The sequence below is a fragment of the Oreochromis niloticus genome, linkage group LG16, assembly GCF_001858045.2.
Source record: "Oreochromis niloticus isolate F11D_XX linkage group LG16, O_niloticus_UMD_NMBU, whole genome shotgun sequence".
Classification (NCBI taxonomy): domain Eukaryota; kingdom Metazoa; phylum Chordata; class Actinopteri; order Cichliformes; family Cichlidae; genus Oreochromis; species Oreochromis niloticus.
In genome coordinates, this window is record NC_031987.2 from 32158363 (window position 1) to 32171314 (window position 12952).

Consider the following 12952-nt stretch of genomic DNA (forward strand, 5'->3'; position numbering starts at 1 on the left):
GGAAACACCTGGGTGATAAGAAACGGTTAAACCTAATCAAAGACAAGGAGATGGGGTAAGTAAAACTAAACAGATAAGGACCCAACAAATGAAAAGAGGAAGTAACTAACAGAACACTGATACACTTGGAACTTGACACGGATGAACGCTCAAAGACAGCTAATCAGATCGATAAATTAAAGGCTCAAGATAATATGCAAGAACATAAAAATCAAATGAAACAATAAACAATGTAGGATTTAAATAACACACCTAATAAAGAAGGAAGTCCAAAAAGCAAACTGTCCCATGGCACTTACCACTGTCATTATGAAGTCACACTTCATCCATAGGAGTATATCTATAGAGCAGAGAGGTCTACAGAAGATGGACTCATGCATCTCATCTTGAGCAGCAGGTGATCTATGAGAGAATCACTGATTATGTGAAAAACAACCTGCATAAGAAGCTGCTGTAGTCTTTTTAATGCTGCTTTATCCAGAGTGTGTTATCATCGCTACATGGTTTAGCGACAGATGAGAAAGCCCTTCAGACGATCATGAATTCGAATAAGTTGACATTAGTGCAAAACAATAAATATTCATCTCATTCTGTCTTGAAATCATCACAAATTCTGTTTCAAAATCATCAAGAATCCTGGTAATCCTCTGGTTCTTGGCTATTATATGTTAAAGTGCTTAACCCTGATATCAACTGGTCAAAATGAAAGGTCACTGATGGAGTACTTGCTGTCAGTTAATGTCTTTACAACCTACTTTTCCTCCAGGAGATGGTGCCATTCAGTTCTGTGTGCCTGAGCCCCATAGATTTAACTTTTGCAGCTAAGAAATGTCATGATTTGACTGAGGTATTTCATAAAGATTTCACCTAATCCTTGTGTCTACATCGCTCCAATGATAGTGCAATTGATATTGTTCTCCCTTCAAACCAATTGTATAATGATTCTTGTCTTGATCCTTCCAGATCTGGACCAGGGCATCACTGAACTCCACAGTCTATCCACAGTCTGAAGTGCAACTTAGTGGTGTCAGATGGCAGTATCCCAGATTTGGTCTAGTAGAGCATGGGGGCCAGTCAGTGGTATCAATTCCTTAATCCTCCAGCAACTGTCTGTATACTGGAGGCTAGGCATTGTCGTGTACCAGGAGGACTCACTGCAGCAAGTAAACATTGTAAGATCTGAAAATGGGTCCAAAGATTTCATCCAAATACCTAACGCCAGTCAGGGAGCTGTTGCCTGGCCTGTAGAGGTCTGTGTGTCCCTCCAAAGATATGCTTCCCATAACCATCACTGACCCACTACTAAACATGCTGACATGTTGTAGATAGCATATCATTCTCCACAGCTTCCCCAGACCCTTTCACGTCAGTCACATGCGCTCAGGATGAACCTGCTCTCGTCTGTGAAAAACACAGGTTACCTGCCAATTCTGGTATTCTATGGCAAATGCTAATCAGTCTCCACGGTGCTGGGCAGGCAGCACAGGGCCCACTAATGGATGTTGGGTCTTCAGATAACCTTAATTTGTTTCTGATTGTTTTGTCAGAGACCATTGGCCTGCTGGAGGCCATTTTGCAGGGCTCATCCTCTTTCCACAAAGGAGTGGATGCCAGTTCTGCTGACAGATTAAAGGGCCTTCAACGACCTTGCTCTAGAGTAAATACATGCCTCCTGGGATGTCTTACATACTGTTGAGACTGTGTTGGTAGAAACAGCAAACCTTCTGGCAAGGCACATGCCATCCTGCAGGAGTTGGACTCTGCCCCAGATTTATTTGTGACTTTAGCAGGATTACAGGACCATTCAGAAGACTCACCTGAGTGAAAGCCCTTCTCACACAGCTGCTGAACAGGCATTCCCCAACCCTAAGCGAGATTCACTTCCGTCCCTGTCCTTGTTTAGCCAGTGTCATGTTTTACATGTAGAGGTTTTCCTTTGTGGACTTTTGAATTTCTGCTTATTATTCTAATGTTCTATTTGCTTCTTAGATTATTGTTTATACTTATTATTACGCCCCTAGCCTCATGACCTTGTGTATATATTCTCTTAGTCTCCCCTTTCTCTTTGTCATGTCATCCCTCTTGGTTGTGTGCTCCCATCTTCCATGTTTCCTCCTAGATTCCTAGTTTTTGAATTCCTGGATACAGCTCTAACATTGTTTTATATTTTTATGTCTTTGAAAGACTTCAACTTCAAAGTTGTTTTTGAGTTTACAATTTGTCTCCTGAGTCCTGCATTTGGGTCCTCATCCTGCTTGCCAAGCATCTGCTTCATGACAGCCCCTGTGCCTGCTTGTCTCCCTGTCTCTCCCCTGCAGAATGCAAGTATGATATTATAAATCACTGGCTGTCAAGTTGCCCCTGTAAGCGAGGAGACCCTGGCTGGAGGAGTACCAAACACTCATTTGGACACACAACAAGAATTTTGCCTGTGCCAAGTTACCTATATGGCTCAACCCTCATTAGGTGCAATGGTCCCTATTTTGTGTAAAGTTGAATTTCAAGATTAAACATTGCACAGACTCTAGAAATGCCTTAACCGATCACTTATTCTATACCCCAAGCACATGAAAGCACATGTTTTCTCCCAGCTTCCTGAATGGTTGGTATATTCACCAAAGAAATATCATTTGATGGACCTGACCCTTGAGGTGGACCCACTAACTGCCTTTTTGTACCAAGTAGAGTCTGCTCTCAGGTAAACCAGTGGGCACACACCAGCATATTCACCTCTCAACTAGGTATCCGAATCTTTCTCTAGAGAATTTTCTTGTGGGCCTCTCTTCTGCATGTGTCTCTGCCAGTGTTATTTGTGTCCCAAATGCAGCCTCTTACTTGCCTCCTGTTGGTCTGTTTAGACTGTTATCCACCCCTAATATCCTTGGTCACACTTTGCTGTAGATTTTCCCTCTGCGCTAACACGCTTCAATGGGAACACATTCATTCTCACCATTATGGAGTGCTTTGCTAAGGCAGACCACTTTGTGCATCTTCCCAAATTTCCCACATACCAGCAAACAATAGAAATTATGGCTCATTGTGTTTTCAGATTACACAACATACCATTGGATGTAATTTCTGATCAAGCCCCTAATTCACCTACCAGGTATAGAGAGACTTTTCCACCAAATTGCGAGCCAAAGTGAGTTCATCATCGGGCTTTCACTCTCAATACTCTAGCTTGAGGCCACTTTCCATTTTGTCACCTCTCTAAATCTAACTTCCTCTTGGAGCACTGAGATCTCATGCATATAATATATACATACCACTATGACCTCCTATGCTACTGGTTTGTACGTATTTGAGTGTTTGAGGATGAGATCATTGTCTCCTCTGTAGAACACCACCTGCGGTGTTGCAGTAAGATATGGAGATCTACCAGGACAGCTGTCATTAGGTCCTCTGGCTGGAAGAAATGTATGCCAGACTCAAGCCCAGACTTCAAACGAGGTCAGAAAGGATGATACAGTACCAAGGAGCTCTTCTAGGTTCCACACTCCAGTATCTTGAATGCCTTTGAGGTTAGGAACTTTTATTTAAGGTATACCAAAAAGTAGTAGTAGTAGTCACTTGAAGGACAAACTAAAGGCCCTTTCACATCGGACGTGGCATGCAATGCGCTCACTGCTAGGTAGAGCCTAGAGCAGGGGTGCCCAATTCTAGTCCTCGAGAGCTACTGTCCTGCAGCTTTTAGATGCATCCCTACTCCAACACAGCTGAATCAAATGGTTTGATGACCTCTTCAGCATGTCATCAAGTTTGGCAAAGGCCTGATAACAAGACATTCATTTGATTCAGGTGTGTTGGAACAAGGATGAATCTAAAAGCTGCAGGACAGTAGCTCTCGAGGACTAGGATTGGGCACCCCTGGCCTAGAGCCTTCAGTGCCTGTTCCTGTGGACAGGCACTACCCCTCAGCATTCAATCGTCTTCTTTTTCTTTATAGAGCATTTTTGTGACTCAAAAGGAAATAAGCTTGGACTTGGAGACCTTTCAGATACTATGTTGATATGATCCTGTCAAGTTTATCCAAAAAGCATTTTTTCAAGTTTTCTCTATTGAATTTTATATAAAGAAATCTCCAATGTAGCAGAAAATAATCTAAATTGTATATTATAAATTCATGCAGTTTTGCTATTAAAATGACCTTGTATGATAACATGATATGAAAATGAAGTTCAAATTTGCCCATAAAAAAATATTCTGACAAAAAAAAATGAGACATGACAGTTTTATAGCATTTAATAGAGCTAAAATGTGCTTTCAGATTTAAACAAACATGTGGCAGTGTCTTGTACGTAAGCCGTTATAAGTGAGGGATCAAAACAGCGTCAGTTTTTACAGAATGAAGGCAAAATTGTACACGGCTTCTTTAGTTATGGTAAGGGTATTACAAACGTTTAAGCCATCATAGGTAAAAATCTCTCCTTTATTTTGAAGAAAGCCAAAACTGACTTTTTGGGGGGAAAGTTTGTGGTGTTTTCTTTGTTCCCTTGGCTAAGACTGGGAGAATAATTTAATAAAAAGAAACATCACATATTGTACAGTTAGAGTTAGTATTAAGGTTGGGTCATCACCTACCCAAAGGTCAAACGATCAAAAACATCAAACAAACACTCTGTAATTAACACTAATCTCACAGTTACATGATATCATACTCGCATTTGTCTAACACAGTCAATATTTTGTTGATGTATTCTTCCTCCTCTTTATCCGTTTGAGGATTTATAACCAAAATACAATATAAACAATTTCTGATGGAGTACGATGTAGTTGTATGTAAATGTATTAGCAACTAATTTAAAATGTCTTTTTGCTACAGTCAATTTATTTTTCATATTCTACAGTGGAAACAAACATGTTCACAGTGGAAAACAATTCAAACACCCAGTTTTGACAGTTTATGTGTGACACAGGTCATAAACACAATTCTTAACAATTACATGGGCCAACCTATTCACATTTCACAAGCACTGTTGAAAATGCATTCTGTAAAAAGAGAAAAGGCCTTTCTAAAGACTGCTGGTGCCCAGTGCCTGTAAAAAAAAAATGGACCTAACCTTTGCTTTCTCTGGGCCTCATTAGCAAGTTGCTGAGTAATGGGTTCTCTGGTCTAGGGGAGGGGTTTCTTTACGTTTGGTCAGGTATAAAAGAAAAGGGTTAAACCAGGTAGAGCAGCAGAACAGGAGCAAGAGTAACTACTCACTTGCAGGCAACATGAGCAACACTGGCATGAGCATGAGGGGCAAGGTACAGATTTCTGTCTTTTTTAATCAACAGTGATTACTGCTTCCAAATAACTGCTGCTTTTTAAAGAAGGATTTTATTTTACTGTTTTTCAGATCATCTTCTACGAGGACAGGAACTTCCAGGGTCGCTCCTATGAGTGCATGAGCGACTGCTCCGACATGACCTCCTACCTGAGCAGGTGTCACTCCTGCAGGGTGGAGAGCGGCTGCTTCATGGTCTATGACCGCCCCAACTACATGGGAAACCAGTATTTCATGAGGAGGGGCGAGTACGCTGACTACATGAGCATGATGGGCATGTCAGACTGCATCAGGTCTTGCCGTATGATCCCCATGGTAGGAAAGCTGTGCTGTGGATATCATTTTCCTCCACATAGGCTTGAATTATATTCAATTTTTTTGTTGTGAACTGTTTCCCCTACAGTACAGAGGCCAGTTCAGGATGAGGATCTATGAGAGGGAGAACTTCGGTGGTCAGATGTACGAGCTGATGGACGACTGCGACAGCATCATGGACCGCTACCGCATGTCCGACTGCATGTCCTGCCACGTGATGGATGGCCACTGGCTGATGTACGAGCAGGCCCACTACAGAGGCAGGATGATGTACCTGAGGCCCGGAGAGTACAGGAGCTTCAGGGAGATGGGCATGAGTGGGATGAGGTTCATGAGCATGAGGCGCATCATGGATTCCTGTTACTAAATGTTCACTGTTCAATGCCACTAAATAAAATAATTTTACAGTACTTTGACCTTTGTTGAGCTTATTAATTAACTCATCATGAAAAAATGATACATTGTTGTGATACATATATATACTGAAAATATTTGAAGTTTTATAATTTTATCTGCAACAAACACAATAACAAGCAAATATTGATTCTAAATTGTATGCGGCTGATGATACCTGATAATATAAACTGTGATCTTGATAGGATACCAATTAGAATTTTCAAAAACTGAAAGATAAAATCAAAATAAGGGAATTTTAAAAAAAATTGTCAAAGTAACAGATGTTTTCTGTTTATGTCATGTATAAGTGTCATCTGACTGACACTAACTTGGTCATAAAAACATCTGATAATGCTAATCTATGTTAAATTTTTTAGCTTAAAATTTGGTTTTATGCATCATTAATGGTTTAAGTTTAAGTTTCTTTTATTCTTATTTTCTTATTTTTAATCACTAAATGAATTCTGAAACTATCTGTCCAGTGTTTAGCTACAAGCTACAAGTGCTTAAAAATTGGTTGAAGATACTGTTGAAGTGACTCAGACCTACACACTATAATGAAGTTGAAAATACTGTGACATGTTATATATTTATTAATAAAAAATTTTGTTGACATCATATACATGTATTGGGTTTGTTTTCCATTTCAAAGGTGGTGTGTCTAATATAAAAGATCCCAGAAATTATTCAGTTTTTAACAATGACTCTGCATGCATCAGGACCAATACAGAAAGTGAGTCATTATTTACTGTGTTTGGATAATTGGTCATTATGGTTTTACTCCTGAAGTCAAAAACAAGACACTTAAAAAAAATCAGACATTTATTTAGATTGTTGTACTATGAAAGTTAATTCTAACATGTTGTATATTAACAAAATACTGATTGTCCCATCTGTTTCCACTTTTATTATTATTTTTATTTATTATTTGGTGCAAGAAAATATGATGGTTGCCATAAGCGCAATTCATAAATAAAGAGCCAAAAGGTTCTAAAAGGCAAAATCTAAATGTGGAGTATTTAGATTAAGCCTTTTTACAGAGTAAAATACAATTATCAGTTTGAGAAATATTTATATTATTTAAGAAGGCAATCAAATCAGATACTACAAGAATCAAACACTGCAAAATTATGCAAACATAATGTTAAAAACAGACACATAAATCATGCGAAAACTGAATATATCTATAATCCTCCAAATAAAGGATTATGATGATGACGATTAATAGTGGAAATTCTACAAAATGTTTTTCAGTTTCTGAATTGCTGATTTTAACTTATGTCCAGAAGAAAATGTGCAATAAACATCTACATTCCATTAGAGTGCACTGTGAGTTCTTTCTACTTTACAAAACTTTAATCAATTTGTTTCTGTTACTCTGATTGAAGGTCTCTGGTTTAAAATATGCATCTAAATGGGCATGACAACCTTAGAACTGAGAATAGAGGCTTTGTGTTACTCGTCAAAAGGTCAAATTTCTAAAGTCTTCGCTTGCCCAATCATGTGATTATATGACACAGTACCACATGCTGGTACAGCTCTCTATACCATGTTGCTGGGTCAGGGATTTAAACAATGGGGGCCCACTGACTCTGTAGGGTTTGGTCAGGTATAAAAGCAAGGGTTAAACCAAAGAGGACAGCAGTGCAGCAGTAGCAGTAGCAACAGCAGCAGCTCATCATTAAGTATGTCCACCACTGACATGAGCATGGGCAAGGTGAGCTTGGGAAACTTCATGAACACCTTATGCACTGATGTTGTAGAGCATACAGAATATAGATTGTATTATTTCGGTGAACTCTAAATTAACTAATGCATTCCTTTTTTTTCAGATCATCTTCTACGAGGACAGGAACTTCCAGGGTCGCTCCTATGAGTGCATGAGCGACTGCGCCGACATGTCCTCCTACCTGAGCAGGTGTCACTCTTGCAGGGTGGAGAGCGGCTGCTTCATGGTCTATGACCGCCCCAACTACATGGGAAACCAGTATTTCATGAGGAGGGGCGAGTACGCTGACTACATGAGCATGATGGGCATGAGTGGTGGTATCAGGTCTTGCCGTATGATCCCCATGGTAGGTAGAATGCAACATGAAATCCTGTTTCTAGTACAAGTGCAAACTCCATAACACATTAATTATTTTTCCATTCTCTCTAACAGTACAGAGGCCAGTTCAGGATGAGGATCTATGAGAGGGAGAACTTCGGTGGTCAGATGTACGAGCTGATGGACGACTGCGACAGCATCATGGACCGCTACCGCATGTCTGACTGCATGTCCTGCCACGTGATGGATGGCCACTGGCTGATGTACGAGCAGCCCCACTACAGAGGCAGGATGATGTACCTGAGGCCCGGAGAGTACAGGAGCTTCAGGGAGATGGGCATGAGTGGGATGAGGTTCATGAGCATGAGGCGCATCATGGACATGTGCTAAACAAATTCATAAAAAATAAAAGATAAAGACAAAAACTTACATCAGTGACTTTTTGTGTTGTTCTTTATTATCTCCTCTAATACAGTGAATAAACAATCATTAAAGGGGCTTGAAAGGGGAAAAAAATAAGAGCACAATGAAATGGTTACATTATTCTCTAGAGACACACACCATCACCATCAACATAATGAAATAATAAATACATCACATGAACTTGGGGGAAAAATTTAATTCACTATAAATAATTAAAAAGTCTGCCACAGTTTTTGAAACTATGGAGAAGAATCCCAGTATTATACCCAGCACACATAAATATTGTTGTTCTATTAAACCACGTCAAAGTCTAGTTTTGATTAAAAACCTGTTTATTGCAGATCAGTAAGTTAATATAAAAAACAAAAAACTCCAGAAAAGCAGTCTTAACTTAAAGCTCCAAACAAACTAAATAGAATATTTAATTTCATCGTTTTTTCCACTTAAACTTAAACTGAAATGTTATATTATAGTATGCCACATGATACCTTCTGATTACTCCTGAAATGAATGTTAAATACAAACCAAAGAAAAGCACCACCTTGTTATAAGTAAGTGTGTGTGTATGTGTCTAACATTAACCAATTATTTGCTGCAGTATAGATAAAAAAACATAAACCTATTTCAATTAGCTTAAGCACCATTGCATTACCATTTACATACATTCAGGGTGTAGTATCAGTTCACCAACAGCATTTGTGGTACAAGCACAAATAACTACATTTAAATATGACTCTATTATTTTTTTGAGTATATCACCACAAAATAAAAACATTAAATCATTTTCAAGGTAATCACAAAGAAACTCTTTTGATCTAGAATAATAGAGCCTGTCAGAGCATAACAACCCTTTCCCATCAGCATTCACAGAGGGACTAACATTGGATGCCGCTGACTCATGGTTTCCATACAATGGTGACATCAACTGTCTGGATGTCACGTTAGCTATAAAAAAGGCTTAAATCTGGGACAGGATTGCTATAGCTTCATTCAGTCTATCAGCCACGATGCACGGCAAGGTACGTTTATTAGAGAAAATAGATCAAAATTATTATCTTTCTGACCAAAAACAAAAGCTATGATTTGAAAATGGTTACTGAATTCTGCCTCGTCTGTTGGATCCAGATCATCTTCTACGAGGACAAGAACTTCCAGGGTCGCTCCTATGAGACCAGCAGCGACTGTGCTGATATGTCCTCTCACCTGAGCAGGTGTCACTCCTGCAGGGTGGAGAGCGGCTGCTTCATGGTCTATGACCGCCCCAACTTCATTGGGAACCAGTATTTCATGAGGAGGGGCGAGTACTCAGACTACCAACGTATGATAGGTTTCAGCGACTGCATCAGATCCTGTCGTATGATCCCCATGGTACAGTACCGAGATTGCTAAACTTTCATATATAAACTAATACGGCCTAATAATGATAATAACCTATGTGTCATATGTGATATGGCTTTTGCAAGATGTCCAACAACATAGCACACGGTTTTGAATAATATTTCAAAACCCTTGTCTCTTACATATGCTGGTCTGGGTTCCTTGAATTGGTAATAAGGCTTTGCTGGTTTGGGGCCTCTGTCATTAACGCTCTCACACTGTGGAACAGTTTGTCCATTTAGATCAAAATAGCAACTTAAATATCTTCTTGAAACACTATTTTAAAACTTTTAGGAATTTTTTTTATGTCTCTCTATTCAATTTCTTTCTTTGAAGCACTTTGTAACTTGGTTTTAAAAATACTTTATAAATGAGGTTTATTACTAACATTATTATATAAAATAATTTATCCTTACATTGTAATATTAACAGCACAAAGGGTCCTACAGAGTAAGGATATATGAGAGGGAGAACTTCGGAGGTCAGATGTACGAGCTCATGGAGGACTGCGACAACTTCCAAGATCGTTACCGCATGTCCGACTGCCAGTCGTGCCACGTGATGGATGGCCACTGGCTGATGTACGAGCAGCCCCACTACAGAGGCAGGATGATGTACCTGAGGCCCGGAGAGTACAGGAGCTTCAGGGACATGGGATATGACGGAATGAGATTCAGCTCCATCAGACGCATCAGTGAATCCTGTTAACTACTAACACATTTTAATCTCGTAAAGAAATAAAAGAATTTTCATGCACCAGATGGCATACACAATTTGTAATAGTGGTAATCAATTAATGTGATTTAACTATCCTTTTAAATTGTGTTATGTGATTCCAAAATTGAAATAAACAGTAGAAAATAAGATTTGGTAAAGTCTCGTTCCTCATCATTATTTTCTCGTAGGCATTATTCAAATATACATACATCTTCCAGGTTTTTCAAGCGACCTCTTCTCTTCTGAAGATTATTGTAAATATGGTTGGAGTTATTGGTGATTTTTAAAAAGTGATTAAGAATATTTTAAAGTATCTTTGAACATTTTCAGTTAGACTCATATAGTTATTTAATTATGCCTGATTTGTTTTGTAGCATATAATGTAGTGACTGATCAGTTCTTAAAGGCACAGTCCATGAAGCATTCATTTTACCTTAACGTAACGGACTCCATCAACATGTGCCAACACAGATTTGTGGCATGTGAAAAAAATGTCCTTCTCCTTCCTTGTACTGCACTTTTAATATAATGGCAATATTCAAGTCTGTACACATATTCATTTGATAGCATCAGTTGACTTAGAAGTTAGTTATTTGTTTTGACGTGACCATCAAAAAGGAAACCAGGTCTTTGTGACTCCAGTCAAAAGCCAAAGATTGTTGCACGAAAGTATTTTTCATATCAAAAAATGAAAGATGTTTTTCTTGCGACTTGCGACATCAGATTTCTTCCAATAAATATGCACAGTAAGAGCACTGTTTCAGTCATTCTTGTCACTTTCAGAAGAAAATGCAATCTAGTTCTGATCCAGTTATTTGGCCATGTATTCTTATAAGAAGCCTTGTTTTTCACATCATATCCAAGACCGAACATTTATATCTGACCCATCTGTATCAGACTGCCGAGACAAACAATGCTTGTTGTTGTCTAAAAATCATTATTAGAAGTCAGAAATAATCTCATAAGCAAACAGCAGCTGGAAATATGTTAAACTGTAAAGAAAACTAAAATATATAGAATTTAAAGTTAAGAAACCTTAAAGGAAGAAAGCAATAGTTACTCTCCCTCACCGAGGATCTTACTATCTTACTTTGATTTTTAGAGATTTTGATTTATTGTTTTAATGGCTGAAGTCAAAGAGTATAACTCCAGATCTTAACAACCTACATCTATACCCAGTGTATTGTTTTTATGTGAGAAATTACAGTAATATAGCAAAACTCTTTTTTTTTTCTCATACGAACATAGGAAGGAAAGTCATGGGAGGACTGCATGGGTATCCACTGTTAATTTGTCAATGACAATTTCATTAACAAATAAAACATTTCATCAGCTATAAAACATTAACATTTCCACTTTGAGGTCACCCACTAGTTTTGGAACACATTTTAAGACGTCAGTGCTAATGTTCTGGCCAATGGTTTGTTTGTTTGTTTGTTTGTTTGTTTGTTTGTTTGCTTGCTTGCCTGCTTGTTTGTTTGTTTGCTTGTTTTTGGAGCCAAAAGCGACCAGGTTTGGATGACAGGGTGGAATCCTAAGCCAGGTAGAAATGTGGAAAAGCCTGGTTAGCACGCTGTATAAATAATTCAATTTCAATTCAATTAAATTTTATTTATATAGCTCCAAGTCACAGCAGCAGTATCTGCTACTCAGTGCTAACAGCCTAATAAAGCACTATAACTTCCCTCATCAAAATGCCCAAATTTAATGGAAGTGAGACTATACTGTACATCACATGAAAACATTTGCCAAGTAATTCCATTAAATAAGCTCCAAAAGACATCAACAAAACAAATGCAGTTGAGAGGTCCAGTTCAGACAACAGCCATTGTCTACAGCTAATAGTGTCAAGAGACATGTCAATCACACAGCCATGCGTAGAACTCCAGTATTCAAGTTAATGGGTTAAAAAAGAAGAAATCACCTGCAGTACACTTGTTATGAAAGGGTTTGAATATCGTCTACAAATTATGTAAGGATTAAGTTCATGAATAAATCGCTATGATATCAGTGAAATTCATTGGCAACATCTCAGTCATTATATTAAACTAAACGAGGGCTATACTTGATGGAGACATATTTAGAGTAACATATCAGTAGATTATCTGTCCCTTATAGCTTTTATAGGGCTCAATCCTCTATTGAGCCCAATTAAATTTTAACAGATTTTAAAGATTTGATTTTTGGCTAATTTTAGGCAAAAAGAACAAAAAACCTGAATGTTCTTTCATCTGTGACACACTAGAGAAGAAAACATTAATGAGGCCTTCAAAGAATGCTATGTTTGTGGAAAACACGCTCTCTGTGTTATTCAGCTGCAAAGACAATACACAGCGGGGCCTCTTCTCACAAATGCAACCACCGCAAATCACAATCCGTTGAAGGTCCCTTTGAATTGAAACGTACA

At 38.5% G+C, this 12952-nt stretch overlaps 3 protein-coding genes across 3 annotated transcripts; all 3 read left to right on the plus strand.

Moving 5' to 3' along the window:
• Positions 1-5105: 5105 nt before the first annotated feature.
• Positions 5106-5995, plus strand: LOC106096620 (gamma-crystallin M3). Its single transcript, XM_019353416.2, has 3 exons — positions 5106-5250; positions 5343-5585; positions 5674-5995. Exons 1-3 carry the CDS (start codon positions 5218-5220, stop codon positions 5950-5952), a joined length of 555 nt encoding a protein of 184 aa, XP_019208961.1. The 5' UTR covers positions 5106-5217; the 3' UTR covers positions 5953-5995.
• Positions 5996-7609: 1614 nt separating this feature from the next.
• LOC100694720 (gamma-crystallin M3) lies at positions 7610-8457 on the plus strand. Its single transcript, XM_019353417.2, has 3 exons — positions 7610-7698; positions 7814-8056; positions 8143-8457. Exons 1-3 carry the CDS (start codon positions 7669-7671, stop codon positions 8416-8418), a joined length of 549 nt encoding a protein of 182 aa, XP_019208962.1. The 5' UTR covers positions 7610-7668; the 3' UTR covers positions 8419-8457.
• Positions 8458-9379: 922 nt separating this feature from the next.
• On the plus strand, positions 9380-10692 carry LOC100699963 (gamma-crystallin M3-like). The gene is made up of 3 exons (XM_019353415.1): positions 9380-9470; positions 9577-9819; positions 10261-10692. The coding sequence occupies exons 1-3, from the start codon at positions 9459-9461 to the stop codon at positions 10534-10536; spliced, it is 531 nt and encodes a 176-aa protein (XP_019208960.1). The 5' UTR covers positions 9380-9458; the 3' UTR covers positions 10537-10692.
• Positions 10693-12952: the final 2260 nt, after the last annotated feature.